This window comes from Trachurus japonicus, chromosome 18 (assembly GCF_045865225.1).
Source record: "Trachurus japonicus isolate A0001 chromosome 18, Traja_1.0".
Taxonomy (NCBI): Eukaryota; Metazoa; Chordata; class Actinopteri; order Carangiformes; family Carangidae; genus Trachurus; species Trachurus japonicus.
The window spans coordinates 7514854-7537944 of NC_140924.1; the positions used below are offsets into that span (position 1 = coordinate 7514854).

Sequence of the window (23091 nt, forward strand, 5' to 3'; positions counted from 1 at the left end):
GTTTCCTTCTCTCTCTCTCTCTCTCTCTCTCTCTGCGTCTGCACTTCACACACACTTATCACCGTTAATGTGCTGCAGTGTGTGTGTGTGTGTCTGTGTGTGTCTGTGTGTGTGTGTGTGTGTGTGCGTGTGTGTGTGTGTGTCCCTTCTCTTCGCCCTCACACACTGTAAACACTCGTTCACTTTCTCATTCACACTCTGCACACACCCCTCCCTCCCTCCCTCCCTCCCTCCCTCTCTCTCTCTCTCTCTCTCTATTGCTCACTCACCCTCAGTCCTGTCGTCACGGCGACGGGAGAGAGAGAGAGAGAGAGAGGAGGGCACCTTAAATTTCATTCCACCTTAAGAAAACCACACACACACACACACACGTTAATATTCATGAGCTAGATAAGAACGATAGGCTGGAATGATTTAATTGTACAGTGTGAAGCTGCCAAGACACACACACACACATAGACACACACACACAGAAACACACACAGAGACACACACCTCCCACACGACTGCAGACGTGTCACAGTGAAATGATGAAGATGATCGAATGGAGAGAGAGAGAAGGAGGAGGAGGAGAGGAAACAAGGGAACAAGGAGAGGAAGAGAGAAGGAGAAGACAGAAAGATGAAAGAATAAAATAACTAGAAAAAGCATTTCCAAGAATGGAAATGGTGTGAATGCTGAAAGCAGCTGAACGCTGTTGCAGAATTAGCAAATAGTGCAAGCAGTGATCACCATACAAATGTTTGACCGAGGTAGGAATCGAACCCACAACCTCATGGTCAGTAGACTTTCACTCTGCCTCTAGGCCACAGTATACACACAGTTACAGAGACTGTTGTCTGTTAATGATCTGCACTCTGTCTCACTCTGAAGTTAACGAGCCCAAAGCTGCACCTGTTGGAAACACACTGTGTCAACACCAAGAAAGCTTGAGAGTCAAGCTTGAATGACTTAGAATGAAAATTTCTGTGAATTTCAGGCTGAGAGCAGCAGTTTCAACATGAAGCAAGTTATCAGCATTCGCACTAATTAATTGAGTAACGATGGACGAGATAATGAACTGAAGTTAAATGAGAAAAGAAAATGTGAAAGAGAGAGATTTCTACTCTTCTTTCTTTCTTTCTTTCTTTCTGTCTTTCTTTCTTTCTTTCTTTCTTTCTTTCTTTCACTCTCATTTCTTTCTTTCTTTCTCTCTCTTTCTTTCTTCTTTCTTTCTTTCACTCTCCTCATTTCTTTCTTTCTTCTTTCTTTCTTTCACTCCTAATTTCTTTCTTTCTCCTTATTTCTTTCTTTCTTTCTTTCACTCTCCTTATTTCTTTCTTTCTTTCTTTCTTTCACTCTCCTTATTTCTTTCTTTCTTTCTTTCACTCTCCTTTCTTTCTTTCTTTCTTTCACTCTCCTCATTTCTTTCTCTCTCTTTCTTTCTTTTTTTCTTTTCTTTATTAGGATCCCCATTAGCACCTGCCACAGCATTTCTTCTTTCTTTCTTTCTTTCTTTCTCCTTATTTCTTTCTTTCTTTCATTTTTCTTTCTTTCTTTCTTTCTTTCTCTCTCCTTATTTCTTTCTCTCTTTCTTTCTTTCACTCTCCTCATTTCTTTCTTTATCTCTTTGTTGGTTTATTTGTTCCTTTCTCTCTCTCTTTCTTTTGTTGTTTCTTTCTTTCTATCTCTCATTTTTTCTCTTTCTTTCTTTCTTTCTTTCTTTCTTTCTATCTCTCTTTAACCATGCCCTCTGACTCTCTCTCTCTTGTTAAACACACACACTGTAATGTGTACTAGTGTAAATGTTGGAGTGTTGAATATTTCATGCAGCACAAATACGACGCCCTGCGGACAACACATCATCTCTCTTTCTCTCTCTCTCTCTTTCATTCTGTCGTTTGTCGTTAGTCGTTTCATCAAAAATTCACAAACCTCCACTGTAACAAACAGAGAGAGAGATGGATGGATGGAGGAGAAGAGATCCCAACACTACGGTGGCCCAGAGGGGTCAACTGCAAATCAAAAATATCTATTATATTATTTCTCAATAACATGTGAACCATGTGATACTGAACCGAAACAAACTCATATTATTGTCAAACCTTGTGAACCTGTTGTTGAGAGAGATTTCTGCTTTCTTTCTTTCTTTCTTTCTTTCTTTCTTTCTTTCTTTCTTTCTTTCTTTCTTTCTTTCTTTCTTTCTCTCTCTTTCTTTCTTCTTTCTTTCTTTCACTCTCCTAATTTCTTTCTCTCTTTCTTTCTCCTTATTTCTTTCTTTCTTTCTTTCACTCTCCTTATTTCTTTCTTTCTTTCACTCTCCTTTCTTTCTTTCTTTCTTTCTTTCTTTCTTTCACTCTCCTCATTTCTTTCTCTCTCTTTCTTTCTTCTTTCTTTCTTTCACTCTCCTAATTTCTTTCTCTCTTTCTTTCTTTCTTTCTCACAACACTACGGTGGCCCAGAGGGGTCAACTGTATATATTATTCCTCAATAACATGTGAACCATGTGATACTGAACCGAAACAAACTCAGATTATTGTCAAACCTTGTGAATCTGTTGCTAATAAAGTTTAAACTCCCCGTGTTTTGACTTGCAGGTTGTTCGAGACGCTCCAGTCTCTGTTCTGGTCGATCTTCGGCCTCTTGAATCTCTACGTCACCAACGTCAAAGCTCGACACGAGTTCACGGAGTTCGTGGGGGCGACGATGTTCGGGACGTACAACATCATCTCTCTGGTCGTTCTGCTCAACATGCTGATCGCCATGATGAACAACTCCTACCAGCTCATCGCCGTGAGTTACCGCCCGCGGCCCATCAATACAGTACACGTGTTTGATTAATCATCAGGAAATATTCACATCTGAGGGTTCGACTCGCAGAGTAAAACAAACAGACAAGAAATGAAGAGAAGTTAAATTAAATGAAGAGTTTCCAAGTTTTAAACAATTTTAAATCATAAATTTACAAGAAAAAACTCAAAAAATGTTTGAAAATTTGAAAGTCTCATTGTAAATTTGTGGTTTGTTCCTCAAAATTGAGTTCTGTTAGTTTGTTTGCTTTTAAAAAAAATAGTTATAATGTTTTTAGAAGGATTTTTTTATTAGTTATAATAGTTTTTAATAGTTATAATGTTGGACAATGAAATGGTAAGTTATTTTCACAAATTAGTGAGTTTCTCTTGCACATTTCTGCAAGAATTTTTTTTGGGAGATTCTTTAGATTCGCACATTTTTTTCTCATACATTTGTTATTTTATGATATCAGAGAATATCTGAGTTTTAACTCATAAAATGTGCAGGTGAATCACTTCACCTTCATCATAAATTTACAAGAAAAAACTCAAAAAATGTTTGAAAATGAGTGATTTTTTGTTTTGTTAGTTTGTTTGCTTTTTTTTTTTTTACCATGAATTCATAACTTTTTCACACATTTCTGGATTTATAATGTTGGATAGTGAAATGGTACGTTATGGATCATCCTTCCTTTTTTCACAAATTAGTGAGTTTTCTCTCGCACAGAAAAAGATGATGTGAGGTTTTTTAGATTCGCACATTTTTTTTCTCATTTGTATTTTATAATATCAAAGAATATCTGAGTTTTAACTCATAAAATGTGCAGGTGAATCATTTGAGGGAATGAAGTTGGTCGGTTATGAATCATTCTCGATATAGAAAAAAACACAATTTTTATATTTTTTCACAATTTTGTGAGTTCTTTTTCTTAAATTTTGCTACTTTTAAACTTTAATTCAGAGTTTTTAACCGCTCCTGGGGGGGGGTTCAACAATTTGCAAGAAAAAACTATGCACATTTTCTTCTTTCATGGAAATTTGTAATTTTTTTCCTGCAAAATTTTTAAAAATGTGTGACTTCTTGCAAATTTTTTGGATTTATAATGTCTGACAATGAAATGGTAAGTTATGGATTGGCACACAAATGTTTTGTCTCATAAATTTGGACATTCTTTGCAAGAAATGTTTTTGAGATCTCTGAATTTTTTTTCTTTTTCTTTAATTTGCACATTTCTTTTCTTCTAAAATTGTCATTCTATAATATGAGAGAATATCTGAATTTGCAGGTGTACAGTATCACTTGAAAATTCAGAGTTTTTAACGCAGAGTTGTAAGCGCTCATCTCTCTCTTTCTACAGTATGTGCTTTAGTCAAAATGAGTAATCTAAGGTGGTAATGAACAGTTTCCTCAGTTTCATCTCTACGTTATCAAACCGTGTCCTCGTCCTCCAGGATCACGCCGACATCGAGTGGAAGTTCGCTCGCACCAAGCTGTGGATGAGTTACTTCGACGAGGGGGGAACGCTGCCGCCGCCGTTCAACATCATCCCCAGCCCCAAGTCCATCTGGTACCTGCTCATGTGGCTGCACAGCAAACTCTGCAGGAGGGGGCCGCCGCCCGGCGAGGACACGCACAAGTGTGAAAACCTCCGAGAGTTCACGGTGAGACACATGTGGACAGATGTTTGATCCCTGAGAGCCCCAGGGAGATGTTTGTGTTAAAGCTCCTTCAGAATAAAGGTAGATGTTTGTGTTAAAGCTCCATACAGTATAAAGGTAGATGTCCATGTGTAGTGTGATTATAAAGCAGCTCTAGGTTCTATATTAATACTGTGAAAGTATCAAAGCCTCAGTCCACAGAGAAATGCACACAGCCTGTATTCAGAAACTGAGCCTTAAAACCAGCCGTCAGGACTTCCTGTCACTTTGTGATGTCACAACAACAGCAGTCACATTAAGCCCCGCCCCCTCACCACCTGGACAAAACAATCCAACAACTTGGTGCAGGATTTGGTTTCTCTGAGTGTTTTATTCTGAAATCTGCTCTATGTTTTATTAGATCACTCTGGAAACAGTCAGCCAATCAGAAGAGAGGCTCAGAGCCTCGACCCTTCAAAATAAAACACAGAAGAAGACGAATATATGGAGCTTTAAAACTAAACAGGTTGAACATTTGCTTCCAGTCAGTCACCAAAGTCATTTATTATTATCATTATAACAATATATAATTAATATATGATCAAATTAAACATTATAATATAATTTATTATTACAGTAATTCTCAGTAGAAATCCAGACTAAGTAATAAATTCTCCTCCAAACATAAAAACGATCTGACAGTTGTGAATAAATGATAATAAGATTAATTTGAGCTGACTGAGAAGCTGGCCGCTCTCTTTGACCTTGAAGGAGACAAAAGTTGATGGAAAAAACCGACTGGAACGCGTGTAAATGTTTAATTATTATTCATGAGCGGCCTCGTTACGCCGCCGCCATATGTCCGTCAACCCGGTCGGCGGCGGTCGCGCACACGGAGCAGCTCGAGGGTCGACACGGGAACCGTATGTTGATCATCGTGTTGACAAGTCACAGGAGGATTCACAGAGTTCAGAGCGTCGCACGAGCCGCAGCAGAGAGAGTTTCTATTTTATTCATGTGTTTGGATGAAGAACTACGACGCATGAGTTTTATATGTTTGTATGTTTTATAAAAAGAAGAATCTCAGGCTTCGTTATCGAGCTCAGAAACAGAAGCTGGTGAGAATCCATCGAGGAGTATCTCATATTTATCGTACTTAAGTATCTAAAGAAAATATTTTGGTAACACTTTATAATAGGTACACACTATTAATCACTAGTAAAGCATTAATAAATACTGAATTCTTCATTTATAACGCATGAATACTCAGTATGTAGTTTATAAACACAGTTAGTGCTTATCAGTGATGAGTAAAACATTTTTAACTGTGTTTATAAACTACATACTAATGAGTATTCACGTGTTATGAATGATTAATTAAGTATTTAATGCTTAACTAATGCTTAATAGTGTGTACTTATTATAAAGTGTATATATAAATAACACTGACTTGAGTATGGGAAGTAAAAGAGAAAATAAAATAAAAGTGAGCAGTCGGATTTTTACTTTTATTTTATTTTTTTAATTGATCTTGAATTGTTAAAACATTTATTTGTTTTTAGCGTAGGAATTAAAATCACTTTTCAACACAAATAAGCCAAAACATTTATCGTTTTTTGATGGAAATTAATCAAAAAAATACTAAAATCATGAAGTTTAACAGTCTGACAGTAGAAGAATTATTGATTAAAATGTATTGATGATAAACAACGATTCTGCGTTAAATAAAATAAATAAAAACAGGTTAAAATTACATTTAAATTAAACTCTGAATAGATTATAGAGTTCGGTGATTAAAAATCCCTGAAGTTTAATTAAAATATTGATTTATATTTATTTTAACATTTACAGAAACAGTAACAAGGACGTGTGTGGGTTCGTGTGTTGTTTTATAGAAACACAATAATAACACACATGGACACACATCAGCTGTGAATGTGTGTGTGTGAAGCTCAGAGGAAAAACTCGTCCAGTCACCTGGAGACACACACACACACACACACACACACACACACACACACACACACACCGAGTGCAGCTGGCATGTTCATGTTCGCCTCAGCTGAGTTATATAAGCCAAACAGCCCACATAGGTTCACAGAGACACACAGATCTGATTAAGGCAGCGAGTGTGTGTGTGTTTGTGTGTTAGTGTGTGTGTATGTGAATGTGTATGTGTGTGTGTGTGTGTGTGTGTTACAGAGAGGAAGACGAATTTGAAGTGTGTCTGAGCTGGACTGGAGAGTGTGTGAGACGTGATGAAAGCGAAAGCGAAGCTGTGAATATTGAAACAAGAGGCAAAATGAGGCCGATAGGAGGATGATGGATGTGTGTGTGTGTGTGTGTGTGTGTGTGTGTGTGTGTGTGTGTGTGTGTGTGTGTGTGTGTGTGACAGAGGAGGAAATGAAGTGAGAGGGTGTACACACACACACAACACACACACACACACATATATACACACACATACTGCCTTTATATTATTTTCATGTGTTTCTATGAGTCATAGTTAGATGGTCTGAAGCAGAATCTGAACCTTTATATCGTCTTGTGGACCAGCCCTTCAAAATAAAAGCCTGGAGAAATCCTGGAGTTATGGAGCTTTAAAACCAGTTTCCAGATTAATAATAATAATGATCATTAGGCTGTAATCAACTCTTCGGGGAGGAGGTTCATCATGACTCAGCAGCTGTTTTTCAGGAGGTTTAACGTGATCTCTCTCTGTTTCTCTCTCTGCAGGAGCGCCACGCCGACAGTCTGATACAGAACCAGCATTACCAGGTACGTAGATGACACTGTGTAACAACTACACACTAATCAATCATTAGTTAATCATCAATTAATAACTTCAATCATCATTTATAAAGCCATTTTTCCTGCGTTGATGCTAATTGGACTAAAATGAGCAGTTAAAGAGAGCGAGAAAGAATAAAAACATGTTGCCTGATGCTTAACAGTGATTGGATGGAGGTGCTATGGTTAGCCTAGCCTAGCTTAGCTTAGTTTAGCTTAGCGTAGTTTACCAAAAAATGGAAAACATATATATCTGTCAAAATATGAAAAAAAAGGCTCTGAACACACCTACCACCAGGTTTCCAGTCTTTATGCTAAGCTAAGTTAGCAGTAGCGTCTTATTTAATGTAAGAAAGCTTGGTAACCCTTTGTAATAACTACACACTATTAATCATTAGTTAATCGTCAATAAATAAAGTATCATTTATAAAGCATTCTTCCTTCATTGATGCTAATTTGGGTAAAAGAAGAAAAACATGTAGCCTAATGCTAAACAGTGATTGGATGGATTATGGCGCAATGGTATGGTTAGCCTAGCCTAGCCTATCTTAGATTAGCGTAGCATAATTTAGCAAAAACATATCTGTCAAAATATGAAAAAAAAGGCTCTAAACACACCTACCACCAGGTTTCCAGTCTTAATGCTAAGCTAAGTTAGCAGTAGCGTCTTATTGAATGTAAGAAAGCTTGGTAACCCTTTGTAATAACTACACACTATTAATCATTAGTTAATCGTCAATAAAGTATCATTTATAAAACATTCTTCCTTCATTGATGCTAATTTGGGTAAAAGTAGAAAAACATGTAGCCTAATGCTAAACAGTGATTGGATGGATTATGGCGCAATGGTTTGGTTAGCCTAGCCTAGCCTATTTTAGATTAGCGTAGCATAGTTTAGTAGTAAGAACATGGAAAATATATCTGCCAAAATATGAAAAAAGTTAGCAGTAGCGTCTTATTTTATGTAAGAAAGCTAGGTAACCCATTGTAATAATTACACACTATTAATCGTCAATAAATAAAGTATCATTTATATTCTTCCTTCATTGATGCTAATTTGGGTAAAAGTAGAAAAACATGTAGCCTAATGCTAAACAGTGATTGGATGGATTATGGCGCAATGGTTTGGTTAGCCTAGCCTAGCCTATTTTAGATTAGCGTAGCATAGTTTAGTAGTAAGAACATGGAAAATATATCTGCCAAAATATGAAAAAAGTTAGCAGTAGCGTCTTATTTTATGTAAGAAAGCTAGGTAACCCATTGTAATAATTACACACTATTAATCGTCAATAAATAAAGTATCATTTATATTCTTCCTTCATTGATGCTAATTTGGGTAAAAGTAGAAAAACATGTAGCCTGATGCTAAACAGTGATTGGATGGATTATGGCACAATGGTATGGTTAGCCTAGCCTAGCCTAGCCTAGCGTAGCCTATTTTAGATTAGCGTAGCATAGTTTAGCAAAAACATGGAAAACATATATGTCAAAATATGAAAAAAGTTAGCAGTAGCGTCTTATTTAATGTAAGAAAGCTAGGTAACCCTTTGTAGCTAATAACTGTAGCTAATAACACTATTAATCACAGTTAGAAATGTTTAGCTCTGGATTAATAATATTAAAATAAATATTTAGGAGATGTTAGTGGTTTATCAAGTGTCTGTAAATGATTAACCAACTATTAAAGTTAATATTTATTTAGACATAAACTAATGTCAGTGAATGAGTTCAGTTCATCATGATGTTTCTTTTATAAGATGAGCATGGACGTGGAGACTGAAAGTATTTTTAGAGTTTGTGCCTGAAGTTAAACTTAGTGTGCGCTAGCTGTTTTTAAACTCCTCGTCGTCACGTCACTGCTGTTGATAGTAAAACAAAGTGCACATTGTTCTTGGCGGCGGCCGCTGCTCAGCTCCTCGTCCAGAGTTTGTTGTGCTGCCTCGACACCTCACCAGCTCTGGCAGCAGCTCCGCCGCTTTTTTATTTTGATTTGTGTCCACGGTTTGAAGGATTGTTGTCGCACTGTGTCCTTCGATCACTTCAGCCCAGTGTGTGTGTCTGTGTGTGTGTGTGTGTGTGTTTTGGCAGCGGCGGAGAGAGTGACAGCACGCCAGAGCCGTCCTGTTTGGCAGGCGCAGGTGTCGACTGTGGGAGGACGCAGCGTGCTAACGTGTGTGTGTGTGTTGATGTGTGTGTGTGTGTGTGTGTGTGTGTGTGTGTCAGGGTTTGAGATGCCGCCCACTGAGCACCAAATGCTGATGAATTTGTCTTTAGGCTCTAAATCAATGAGGGTCAATCGCCCCATTGGCTGATTACTTAATGAGACAATAACATTTAAATTCATCAGTCGGTTGATTCCTGCTGCAGAAGCTCAACACATTTAGATACTCACACAGTAACACACTCAGCGACAAACAAAGAAATGTATACTCTTTCAACTCACTTAAATTATATATTTTAAATGTATTGTTATTATTAAGTTGCATCATTATCTGTTTATTAATATTATTTATTTCAGTTTTTTTAGGCTACTTGACTTCAGTTTAACTCGCACTCGGCTCATAACGAGGTAGCCTAATGTGACGGTTGAGTACTATTTAAGTGTTTCAGTGTTTGGTAACCGTGGCAACTGTCCTTTGCAGGAAGTGATCCGGAGCCTGGTGAAGAGGTACGTGGCGGCCATGATCCGCAGCGCCAAGACGGACGAGGGGCTGACAGAGGAAAACTTCAAGGTGGGTGAAGCGATAGAGAGACAAACAAACTACAAAGAAACTAATATATGACTTAACAAAAAAAGAAAAACATCTGGTGTAAACTTTGTGAGTAAACAGCAGTAAGGTGAATCTTTGTGTCCATGAAGCTTCAGTTTGTGTTTGATTATTGCTGCAGGTTTTAGCAGCTTCTCATCGTTAGAGAAGTTCATTAAGAAATTCAAAACTTCCTGATGACGACCACCTGCTGCTTCTGAAGCTCTGAAGCTCTGAACCAGAAGCTTTGGACCTCTGAAGGTCTAAAGCTGAAGCTGATGCTCTGACGGACTGAATCTGAAGTTCTGACGCTCTGAAGCTGAAGCTATAATTATCTGAAGCTGGAGCTATAAATGTGTGAAGCTGAAGTTTTAAAGCTCTAAAACTCTTCTGCTTTGAATGTCTGAAGCTGAAACTCTATTTTTTTTAAAGCTGAAGCTATGAATGTCTAAAGCTGAAGGACTGAAGCTCTAATGCTCTGAAGCTAAAGCTGAAGCTATGAATTCTGAAGCTGAAGCTCTAAAGCTCTTAAGATGAAACTTTGGATGTCTGAAGCTGAATGACTGAAGCTGAAGCCCTAAAGCTGAAGCTCTTAAGTTGAACCTACTGTATGAATGTCTGAAGATGAAGTTCTACAGCTGTTTAGCTGAAGCTATAAAACTGAAACTCTTGAGCTGAACCTGTAAATGTCTGAAGCTGAAACTCTAAAGCTGAAGCCATGAATGTCTAAAGCTTAAGCTCTTGAGCTGAACCTATGAATGTCTGAAGCTGAATCTATGAATGTCTGAAGGTCTAAAGCTGAAGCTATGAATGTCTGAAGGTCTAAAGCTGAAGCTATGAATGTCTGAAGCTGAAGCTCTTAAGGTGAACCTGTGAATGTCTGAAGCTTAATCTCTAAAGATGAAGCTATGAATGTATGAAAGCTGAAGCTCTTGAGCTGAAGCTATGAATGTCTGAAGCTGAAGCTATGAATGTCTGAAGCTGAAGCTCTTAAGCTGAAGTGATGAATATCTGAAGCCGAAGCTCTGACACTCGCCCGCTCAGCCTCCACAGCTCTGATCAACACCAGCAGTTTTCCTTTTCTTTTCTTTCTCCAAATCTTCTGAGCCATGAATTATTCTGAGCTGTTTCAGAGCAGGAGTCATTTCCCATGATGCCTCTGGAGCTCAGCCGGGGCTTTGAAGTGGAAACGTTCCTGTGGGCTTTTCACTGCAAAAACAACATCAGGTGCACATCGGCCTGAATCACTCCCACACCCTCAGTATGTGTGTGTGTGTGTGTGTGTGTGTGTGTGTGTGTGTTTAAAGTGTGTAACATCAGGTGGTGTGTGTCGAGGTAACTCAGTGTTTTACTCTCTGAGCGTTTTGATTCCACATGGAGGAGAAGAAGAAGACAAAGAAGACGACGGAGTCTCTGAGCTGTGAAGTTGTTTGTCCTGCAGCTCGTCTCCGTCCGCGGGGACGAGGACGAAGTGTCTGAATGTTTTGCGTCAGTCACACCTGAGCTGATGTGAACAGTGCACTGCAAAAAATTCAAAATCTTTCCCAGAGTATTTGTCTTATTTCTTGTCAAAATGTCTCATTTCTAGTCAAAACTAATCTCTTTCCACTTGGAATGAGACTCATCACCTAAAAATTAACTTGTTTTTATAAAATTTTCTCTTGTTTCAAACAAATTTCTTACTTCAAATAAGTAGAAAAATCTGCCAGTGAAAGCAAGTTTTTTGTGCTTGTATTATGAAAGAAAAACTTGCCCCACTATTAGATTTTTCTACTTATTTCAAGTGAAAATATGCTTGAAAGAAGTTTTTTAAAAAAGTGTCTAAAAACAAGCTACTTTTTAATGTGATGAGTCTTATTAGTGTGAACGCTGAAAGCATTTTCTTCCGCCTTTTTACGGTCTTCTTCTAGTCCTTCATACTTTGTGCTATTTCAACAATTCATCATTAACTCATTAGCTCGTTAACTTCAGAGTGAGACAGAGTGCAGCTCATCAACAGACAACAGTCTTCGCAACTGTGTGTACACTGTGGCCTAGAGGCAGAGTGAAAGTCTCCTGACCATGAGGTTGTGGTTTCTGATATTTGGCAGTTTTAAAATCATTAAGTTTTTTGACAAAATCCAGCTTTATAATGGGTGTGTGTTGCGTCTAACGAGCAGAGCTAGAGTGGTGACATCGTCAGCCAGAGTGGAGAGAGGCAAAAAAACATTCTCAAAATTTTCTGGCTAAACTGTCAGCACGGCCAAAAATTAAACTCTAGACACATTATTTTCTCCAGTTTTGTAGCCACACTTGTCTTCTGGCTAAAATTCTGGTCAAAAATGCAAAGAGACTTAGATAATAATTTAAAATATTTTTTAAATGCAGCCAGGGAGCTCTCTGCTCTCATTTAGCCCAATGCATTTTCACAGCAGCAGGAGCGGGAGCTCAACTTTGTAACTTGCTGTTAAGTGCTTTTTAATTTGTTTTAATTCACCAAAAAATAGTCACAGGTCACAAAAAAGTCATCTTCTTACTTGGTGTGGCTAATTTCTGCACTTTCCTTACTTTTTTTTTTAAGCAGAAGCCAGTGATCCTCTTATTAAAGGTTTTCTTTGCCCCTTACATACTGTCTGTGTCTATAGCCTAGTGGTTAGCTCACTGGGCTCAAGACCTGAAGGTTGCTTGTTCAAATCTTACAGTTATAGTGAATTATTTTCCCAGTCGTCCTCTGTTGACTTCTGATAACTCCTCTGTTGACTTCTGATAACTAACTTTCATCAATAACTAACTTTCATCAAAAAATAGTCACAAGTCACAAAAAAGTCCTCTACTTACTTGTTGTGGCTCATTTCTACTCATTTCTTACATTTTCATTGTAAGTCATTCAAGCTTGACTCTCAAGCTTTCTTGGTGTTGACACAGTGTGTTTCCAACAGGTGCAGCTTTGGGCTCGTTAACTTCAGAGTGAGACAGAGTGCAGCTCATCAACAGACAACAGTCTTTGCAACTGTGTGTACACTGTGGCCTAGAGGCAGAGTGAAAGTCTACTGACCATGAGTTTGTGGGTTCGATTCCTACCTCGGTCAAACATTTGTATGGTGATCAGTCACTGCTTGCACTATTTGCTAATTCTGCAACAGCGTTCAGCTGCTTTCAGCATTCACACGCATTTCCATCAGGAAATGCTACTTCATCTAGTTTTAAGTATGAGATTTGTTTTGACTAGAAATAAGACAAATATTCTTGGTAAGATTTTGAGTTTTTGCAGTGCGAAGAATAAAGTTCTGATCTTTTCCTTCTTTCTCTCTTTGCCTCTTTCTCTTTAGGAGTTGAAGCAGGACATTTCCAGTTTCCGCTACGAGGTCCTTGATCTCCTCGGCAACCGGCGTCCCCCGCGGCGACACTACTCCTCCTCCAGCGAGACGACGAGAGAGGACGGCGCCATGGCCTCGGAGGACGAGGGCGACGGCGACGGAGGAGGAGGAGGAGTAGGAGGAGGAGGAGGAGGAGGAGGAGGAGGAGGAGGCATCCAGAAGTCAAAGAGCGTGAGCTTCATGGAGGAGGACACGGGGCCGGCGCCGGCGCTCGGCGTCTCGGCTCTGGTGCGCTCCATCTCCGGAATGACGCAGATGGAACGAGGCGAGGAGGAGGATCTGGCGGATCTGGAGGAGCGGGGCGGCGTCGGATGGGGGGAAGAGGAGGAGGAGGAGGAAGAGGAGGAGGGGAAACCAAAGAGCAACGGGCTGAAGACGACCGGCGTCATCCTGTCCTCGCCGTCCCCCCACTCCTCCTCCTCCTCGTCGTACTTCTCCTCCTCGTTCTCGTCGTCGCTCGCGCGGACGAGGAGCCGTCTGCAGCGGCTCTCGGCCCCCGGCGCCAAAACGACGACGGCGACGGACTCTTTCAAACGCCTCTCCTACCTGTTCTCGCGCTCCAAACGCAAAGCGCCGCCCGTGCCGCTCCCGCTCCCGCTCCAGTCCTCCTACACCATCTCCGACGGCTTGCTCCGCCCGCTGGGAAGCCACGGCCACGGCCACGGACAGCTCAGCGACGTGGTGACGCGGAGCGAGACGCGGCTGAACGAGGTGGGCCACCGCCGCCGCTCGTCGTCAACGGCAACGGTCGACGTCAACAATCCGTCGTCGTCGTCGTTCTCTTCGCCGCGGCGGACGAGGACGAACGGCGGCGGGCGGGACTCTCTCCTCCTGACGCTCCCGCTCCCGCTACCGCCGCCGTGTCCGTGCCAATCGCTGCACTGTGCTTCCAACATGTCCGAGTCCAGCTCCCGCCTCCTCCTGGACTCCTCCGAGGACGTTTTCCAGGGAGGAGGAGCCGGCGTGGGAGGAGGAGGAGGAGGAGGAGGGATGATGATGATGGGCGGGTGGGTTGGGCCGTGCGATGATGTCATAGAGGACAGCTGTGAGGTCATAGAGGACTCGGTCACCACGCAGCTATAGGAGCGACGGGACAACGGGGAAAACTGTTTTTTTTTTCTTCGTTTGTTCGCAAAGTGGATGAACACGTTCAGAGGGAGGAGAAACAGAGAGGGAGAGAGAGGGTGGGGAGGGGAGGGGCGGGGGGGGAAGTGGAGCATTCCGGAATCCCGCCGTGGAGTTCTAGAACGCTTCGTTTTCAAAAAATGGAACGGAATGGAGCCGAAGGTTCTAAGGATCCTCAGAGACGTTCATGTTCATAAAGACAGTTTGTCGTGTCGTCATCCTACACTCACACTCACACGCCTGTTAGCTAACGAGCTACGTAGCTAGCACCGACCGCACTTCGCTACAGAGCTAACAAGCTACCAAGCTAACATCCTAACACACTACACTCACACGCCTGTTAGCTAACGAGCTACGTAGCTAGCACCGACCGCACTTCGCTACAGAGCTAACAAGCTACCTAGCTAACAACCTAACACACTATTGAGTGAGCTGAACCGTGAAGGAGTGCCACTGTAGTCGTGTTTGCTAAACCGATAGTTACTAGCTAGCTAGCTATGTCACTAGCTAACCGCTCAGTGTTAGACTCTTTGACTCGTAACTTAAACTGGACGTTTTACTGACAAACAAAACTTAAAAAATAAACCCATAGTCGGGCCACACACTTCATCTGGCCTAGTTCCACGGCCCGAATCTGGCCCGTAGCCTATACAACATGGCTGTAAGATGCTAACTCCACATCTGGACCTATCCTGGCCAGATGTGTCTGTGGGCTGGACATGGGACAAGGACACAGGGCAGATGTTTTGTTTATCTGGGGCCTTATTTATCAAGCTTCTTAGAATTGAATTTGTTGCTGAAAGCTGCATTTTAAAAGTAAATTATCAAGCGTTTTCTCACACTTTTCGTGAAGTGTAGGCCTAGGACTGAATCTTAAGTGTCGGTCTCAGAGCTGAGTTATGACCAAATTTATAGGAATGGCCAATTGCTGGATGGAATCCTTTATCTAAAATTATAGAAAAATCTTAAAAATATCTCAGTGAATAGTTAAATGACCAATGGGAGTGTATATTCAGCCGTATTTTGACAATAATCTACAAAATAACACAAAATGTAAACATTGGGAATGAATCAAAAATAAAAGTTTCCTAATCTTTGTAATTAATTAATTAATGGTTTATTGGTGGTGAGACGACTTATTAAATCTGTGATAAGGATGATTGCTTTTTCCAAATTATATAATTTGGTCCTCAAGCCAGAACGTCCTTTCACTCTGGGAAGGTCTCTTAAATGTCTGGGGGAGTCGGAGCGATTCTTAGACTTGAGAGAGATGATAAATAGTTTTTATTCTTAAATTTGAGAATAGGACTAAATTCCACAAATTCTCAGCACTTAAGACTAAAATGACACTTGATAAATACGGCCCCTGATCCCGGTTTAATCTGTGACATCATCACGCACATAAAAACAGCTCCAGGATCAGTCAGCCATCGTCAAACTGAACCATCAGCAGATTTATCGATCCATCTCTCTTTTTTTACCGTGTGTTGGAATATGCTTTGAAGTTGCCGTTGACGACAGGGATGCATCACACCACGATCAGGTCGACACGCGTCTTTATTTACTCACCACATCACCACAAACTGTCTTTATGAGCGTCGGCCATTTTCCACTGGAGAAAACAGAGGACGAGATTTAAAGGGAGAGTACAAATTCTTCTTCATCTTCATCTTCATCTTCCCGGACACTCAACACAGGATTATTGTGGAATTACAAAGAGCCGACAGCGAAATATAGTCACTTCCTGTCTGGTTTGTTTTTCCCTTTAACCACCAGACTAGCTCCACACCTGTAACGGAAACAAAAAAACGGATTTAAATCTTTTTTTTTTTTTTTCTTTTAAAACAAAAACCTCTGGAACTACAACTGAACCGGATCAAACTCGTTGGAATAAACTGTGGAACCTCACGGATTAAACTCTGGATCTATAAACAGGAATAACGTGGAACCCTCTCTTTCTCTCTCCCTCTCAGTTTCTCTCTCTCTGCATCAACAAAGGGCCAAGGAACTTTATTTTACCCTAATAACAGTTACACTAGTAATAATAATAATAATAAGAGACTTCTAATAATAATAATAATAATAATAACGAGGACTATTCTGGTTTCTAAAGACTGTCTTTGCTTCTCTTTGAGTTGCCTCTGGTATCCTGGCTTCTCGTTCAGCTCTTCCTTAATAAGAAACACTTTAACCTGATGAATCTAAACATACGGTGATATTTATTGTGAGGAAAAGACGGATGGACGGATGAACGGACGGCGGATGGACAGAAAGAAAGAAAGAAAGAAAGAGGTGGAGTTAGATGGAAGAGAGATGTAGGGGAAAGGATATAAAGCGGGAAATAGGGATGAGTTTGCCTTTCTATCTACTGTATTGGGGGAAAAAAAATCTATTTTAAAGGGAAATTTCACCAGAATTTCATCATGACTTTTTTTTTCTTCTTCTTCTTCTTCTTCTACTTCTTCTTCTTCTTCTTCTTCTTTCTTGAAGTCGCTCCGTGCGGCGACTTCAAACGGTCGGCATGAGCAGAGGCTGTTGAAAAATTTTTACTCTGGTTAATATACGACTGTCAGCAGTGAAGTAGAGAAATTATGCATGTGTGATCAAAGAAAAAAATAACACACACACACTCACTCACACACACACACACACACCGTTACCTTACACACACACACACACACTGAATAGCTGCTGGTCAAATCTTCTCCGCTCCTTCCTTGATTGTTTTCAGAGATAGACAGAGTACTCGACCCCAGTGCTTGAGTAAGAGTACAAATACTACTGGTCAAGATTTACTCCGTTACAAGTAAAAGTAGCTCAGTCGACATATTACTCGAGTAAGAGTAACAAAGTACTTGCTTTTAAAAGGTACTTAAGTATCCAAATGTAGCCTACATGCTTTTAAATTTACTTTAAGTACAAATAAGAGTAAGAGTAAAGTTCTTATTTTTCACAATTACTATAATTTTTTCTAAATGAATTTAAGGAGCTTTTAACTCTTGTTTCTGAGAATGAACTCTTTGAAACCAGCTGCACTGATGTGCTGCTTTTAGGGGTTAGGGTTTCCTTCTTTGACAAACACAGCTTGTGTCCAATAGGATTTTAGAAAAAAAAAGAAAAAAGGAGCAGACCTGAAAGTAACGAGTACTTTTCAGCCTTCCTAGAAATTAACTCGAGTAAAAGTAAAAATATTTGTCTTGGAAATGTATTTAAGTAAGAGTAATAAGTACCAAAGAAATCTAATACTCAAGTAAAGGACAAATCCTCTGGATATAAGTACAGTTTACACCGTTACTGTCCACCACTGGTTGTTTTACACACACACTGTGACCTCACCACCAGCTGTCTTCTTGGCGGCAGAAAAGCTTCGACTCGACTCTCTCTCTGATGAATCAACATCTCCCAAAATGTCACGGGTGTAACCATGGCGACCGCCCTCAGCAGCCAGCTGTCATCATCATAATGTCACATCCAGAGGCAGGAACGATGCCACAGCCAACGCCAATGTCGCCGCCGTCGGTGACGACCAGAAACAATCGATTGGAAGGAGCCGAGAATAGAAACAGACGGATCAATAGTTCAGATTTTAAAGTCCATTATTAAAAAAAACTTGGAACACAATGGTTTTATTGTTGTTAAAGGGATAGTTCAACGTTTTTGGCAAATTGGCCCATTGCCATAATCCCTATAGTCATAGCAGTAGGTTCGTTACCTTTAATTGTTGGTGCAAGCTGTTTTTAGAACAGCAGAGCAGAGGAGCAGAGACAGACGTGGCCGCACTCAGAGGCTGATAATTCAAATTCTGTAAGTCTCTCTGATATTTTGAGCACATGGTGAGAGACAGAACAAGTTTGTCTACAAATTAGGAAAAAATCATGTGTGTAGAGTGTAAATTGTGGCCGGGCCGAGTGTGGAAAGAGAAAAAATCTGGAGTTTTTCTGGGTTTTCTCCCACTCTAACCGATTATGTCACCCACTCTGACACGAACATTCCGTGCAATACACACCCATTATAATCTCATAATTTCTCCAAAAATGATCATGGTCATTGATCAGGGATTGATCAAAAACTATATGACCTATCAAAACGTGGAGTAATACGCCAATACACAAGACTTGTGTCTACTGTTTAAAGTTTAAATGGAGTCTCTAGGTGAAAGTATGCCTGAGCAGTAGACGTTTGTAAAACTCCAATGATTGTTCTTTTCGCTCTTTTTTTTCCGCCCATCCCATTGACTTCAATGCAAAATTTTGCACAGCTTATGTCGCGAAAAATTCGTAAACTGTTGCGAAAAGTAATAGCACACCAATCCCGATCAAACCGCACGTTTGATATATAATTTAATATAATAGCAGAGCCGCAAGCTGCTCAGAGCTACGCTACGGAAGCTCATGGGATTTCTTGGTTTCCCTCATCAAACTCATCAAATACACAATCCAACAACTCCACAACGCTCTGGTGGACAAGTTGTGACCTGCACATTCACCACGCTATGAGATAATAACACAACGTTACCAGACAGAGTTGTTTTAGAGGGAAATTCAGAGACTGCTTGATGAAAAACTGTCCCTGAAGGCAACGCGCATCAGCGGTTTTGCATGAATTTCCCTCTAAAACAACTCTGTCTGGTAACGTTTCTCTGTGTCGCCGCCCGGTGGCAGGAAGTGATGATGCAATCCAGCTTTAATGCTGCAAGATATTGGATTATAAACATTTAAATGAGCTCCTGATCCTTTGATTAATTAATATCTTGATTAACTCAGGACAAGAGGGTCATCGGCTTTAATTGATTTCTGATTTCTTGCGAGTTCATATGTGTTACAAACATTTGATAAATGGTTTATAACACTAAATGAGCTTTAATGACATTTACATAGACGTATTTATGTATTATTGTCATTATCAGTGAGCTGTAGGATGACTTACTGTCTCTGACAAATTCATAAATAAAGTCTGTTGCTATGACAACAGTATAAATGACCCATACCAAGCTAAATATAATGAGACTTTAAGTGAAGTTTTGGTGCTTTACAATAAAAATAAAAAAAACTGAGTTGTTGAGTCCAGATCCTCCCAGAATAAAGTATAATTTTATTAAATTAGAATTTATTTTAAGGTTTTCTCTGCAGAAAATGTGACAGAATTCAGATTGTGATGTTTAAACCTCAGTTTACGGTTCAAATAAACTCAACTGAACCTACGTATTAAACATAAACATCAGTGTAAATGAAGCAGCTTCTTAAAAAACACTTTAAAAAACAGGACGACTGCAGAGAAACCGGAGGAGGAGGCTCCTTGGATCTCTCGGTTACCACGGCAACCGCCTTTGCGTGTTGCCACCCCATAATCATGCGGCCACTCGTGCACACTGCGCCAGAAGGTTCGGTGATCAATCACACTTCATCAATCGCCGGGAAAAACCACAGACACACACACACACACACAGCAGGAAGGGAAGGGAAGGCTTTTATTTTGAAATGCTTGGAAATGGACGGACAGACGTATTGATCGGGTGGAATTGATAAAGTTCTGTGTGTGTGTGTGTGTGCGCATCCACTGCCACACACACATGCACATGCACAGTAACAATTAGGCACCAGAGTCACATTTTGAGAAACCACATGGAGCTGATAATCAATCACTCTGATCGATCAGTATTGGTTGTTCCTGTCTGGTTTCCCCGGTGGGTCTTTATGACCGGCTGCAGGGTGTGTGTGTGTGTTTGTAATCTGTGTGTGTGTGTGTGTGTGTGTGTGTGTGTGTGTGTGTCTGTATCACCCAGCAATTATTGATCCATCCAGAACCCACAATTAAATTCTGTTCAGCTCCTGATTGATACGTATTGATCGGCTTCTGGTGCAGTGTGTCTGGCTTCATTAAACCACTTGCTGAGGTCACACACACACACACACACTCTCCACACACACATTTCCCAGTTGAAAATGCAAAAACATAAACAAACAAACAAATAAATACAGTTAATGAATTAATTATTGATCAGTTTCTCTCAAATCAAGAAATCCTATTAAGATCAATCAAGTCTAATCGACTGTTTGGTTCAATGATGATGAAAATATTAAATCTTATTGTGTCTTTAAAGCCCCAGTGTAGGGATGTCACAATTACTTGTTTTCACAATTAATCGCGGTATTAAACGCCACAATTAATTAATCGTAAAGATTCTTCCAAAAAAGATTATTTTGGAAACACAGAGGCAGATGTGCACAAAAGTTAAGGTAAATGTAAGAAATATCGGTCAATTTACCTAACGTAACGTGGTAGAAATTTAAATGTTAGCGTCTCATTTGTGATAAAAGACAAACAATTAAAATAAACTTAAACATTTGGTATAGATGACAATTAATGATTTGAATATTTAAAACACTTCCCCTGGAGGATTAATAATTGGTTACATATGAATAGTAGATACTTAAAATATTTAGTGTAAAAATTTGTAATGTAATTGTATTTTGACTATATTTGATTTTACACATTCATATGTTGTGAAATTATTTAATGCGTAATAATCGTGATAATCGTAATACCGTGATTATTTCTCTGACAATAATCGTACAAAGAAAATCTATAATCGTGACATCCCTACCCCAGTATAACTTCTTTGGCTTTTTATTAGCAAAAATCAAACATTGCTTTCATAAATATGTATTTCACTGAAGTGGAATCACAGCTGCATACAAATGAAAGCTTTCTGGTACCTTAGAATGAGTTATTACAAGTCGTTACAAATACATAAGTGGGCGAGGCACTGAACCACGGCGGCCATGTTGCATCGCCATTTTTTACGTCGAGTGGCAGCGTGACCGTAGGTAACCACGGAAACTCACATAGACGCTTGTTTATCCTGTTACATGCAGCGTCTGTTGTCTGTCTGACGTCTGCCCGATTTCAGGTGAATGCAACATCAAGAATACGTTCAGATATGCAACCGCACCGCTAGATGGAGGGGAATTCCTACGCATTATACCTTTAAAGGTGGTTTTCTTTCTGTCTATTGACTAATTGATTGATAGATAGATTATTTATTGTCTTCTTGTCACTTTCAGCAACATTTTTTTTGCCTAAAGAGAAATCGATTAAACACGTTAAATAATTGGCGGAATATACATAAATATACGGTTTAAAGATGGCCGACTCACCTGCTGCGTTTGCTGACTCAGCAGTTTTTTTTGTTTTACGTTAGTTGAAGGAAAGAAAAGAAAAGAAAGGGGCTGAGATGATTTGTGGCGCAGCTGCTCACACACACAACCACACACACACACACACGACTTACACATACGGCATCATTCAGGTTCCCCTCTCACCTTCTAAAGGGATTTGAGCTTTAAAGATAAAAACTTGTCCTTGTTTCTTTTTGTTTTTCTTTGTTTTTTTGTTTTTTTTTCAGGTTTCTGTTTTGGATTTCCACATGGATGAATGTATGACTGTGTTATTTTTCTAGAAGCGGACGGCTAGCGCACGTTGTTGACTCTTTAATAAAGGCATCCTTAGAAAACTGGGCTGTGCTGCGACTCGTTATTTAACCAACCAAAAATAATTTAACGACTTTTTATTTCCTCACACAGCATCGATGTTTGTTCAATGTTTGATAAAAAACTCCTGTTGTCCTCGTGGGTCAAGGAAGGAAGGAAGGACAAAGGGAAAGAAGGAAGGAAGGCAGGCAGGAAGGGAAAGAAGGAAGGGAAGGAAGGAAGGACGAAGGGAAAAAAGGAAGGCAGGCAGGAAGGAGGAAGGGAAAAAAGGAAGGAAGGAAAGAAGGAGGAAGGGGAAAAAAGGAAAGAAGGAGGAAGGGAAAGAAGGAAGGACGAAGGGAAAAAAGGAAGGAAGGCAGGCAGGAAGGAGGAAGGGAAAGAAGGAAGGAAGGATAGAATGAGGAAGGGAAGGAAAGAAGGAGGAAGGGAAAGAAGGAAGGCAGGAAGGAGGAAGGGAAAAAAGGAAGGAAGGAAAGAAGGAGGAAGGGAAAAAAGGAGGAAGGGAAAGAAGGAAGGAAGGACGAAGGGAAAAAGGAAGGAAGGCAGGCAGGAAGGAGGAAGGGAAAGAAGGAAGGAAGGAAAGAATGAGGAAGGGAAGGAAAGAAGGAGGAAGGGAAAGAAGGAAGGCAGGAAGGACGAAGGGAGAAATGGGAGGAAAGAATGAAGTAAAAAAGGAAGGAAAGATAGAAGGAGGGAGGGAACAGATTGGGTCAATTAGGTCAAAAGAGGAAGGAAGAAGTAAGGAGGAAGGGAAAAGGAAAGAAAGATGGAGGGAGGGAACAGATTGGGTGAATTGGATCAAAAGAGGAAGGAAGAAGAAGTAAGGACGAAGGGAAGGAAGGAAGGAAAGAAAAATGAAGGGAAGGAACAGATTAGGTCAAGGAAGGAAGCAGAAGGACGGACGAAGGAAGAAAGAAAGAAAGACGAAGAAAGTTAAAACAGTAAAGTTATCAGAGAGCTCAAGTCTCCTGGGTTTCTCATTCTTTTGCTGCTGCTGCTTTGTTTCCATTTTAATTAACTCTAAAACTATAGAAAACTAAAATACACTGATATTGATTAAAATATTGAAAGAAAAAGAGTGTTTCCTGTTTAACTTTATGTCTTTTGGAGATCGTTTCCTCTTCCACTTGATGATGAACTGTTCACATTAACAGACAGAAACTTTTGCATTATG

At 40.0% G+C, this 23091-nt stretch overlaps 1 protein-coding gene across 1 annotated transcript in view; it reads left to right on the top strand.

Annotated features, from left to right (window-relative positions):
* trpc5a (transient receptor potential cation channel, subfamily C, member 5a) overlaps positions 1 to 14385 on the top strand; it is an 87124-nt gene extending 72739 nt beyond the window's left edge. Inside the window, exons 13-17 of the mRNA XM_085806305.1 lie at positions 2577 to 2772; positions 4224 to 4433; positions 7146 to 7187; positions 9842 to 9931; positions 13255 to 14385. Coding sequence (XP_085662431.1) covers positions 2577 to 2772; positions 4224 to 4433; positions 7146 to 7187; positions 9842 to 9931; positions 13255 to 14385 — 1669 coding nt within the window. The remainder of the gene's footprint in view (positions 1 to 2576; positions 2773 to 4223; positions 4434 to 7145; positions 7188 to 9841; positions 9932 to 13254) is intronic.
* Positions 14386 to 23091: the final 8706 nt, after the last annotated feature.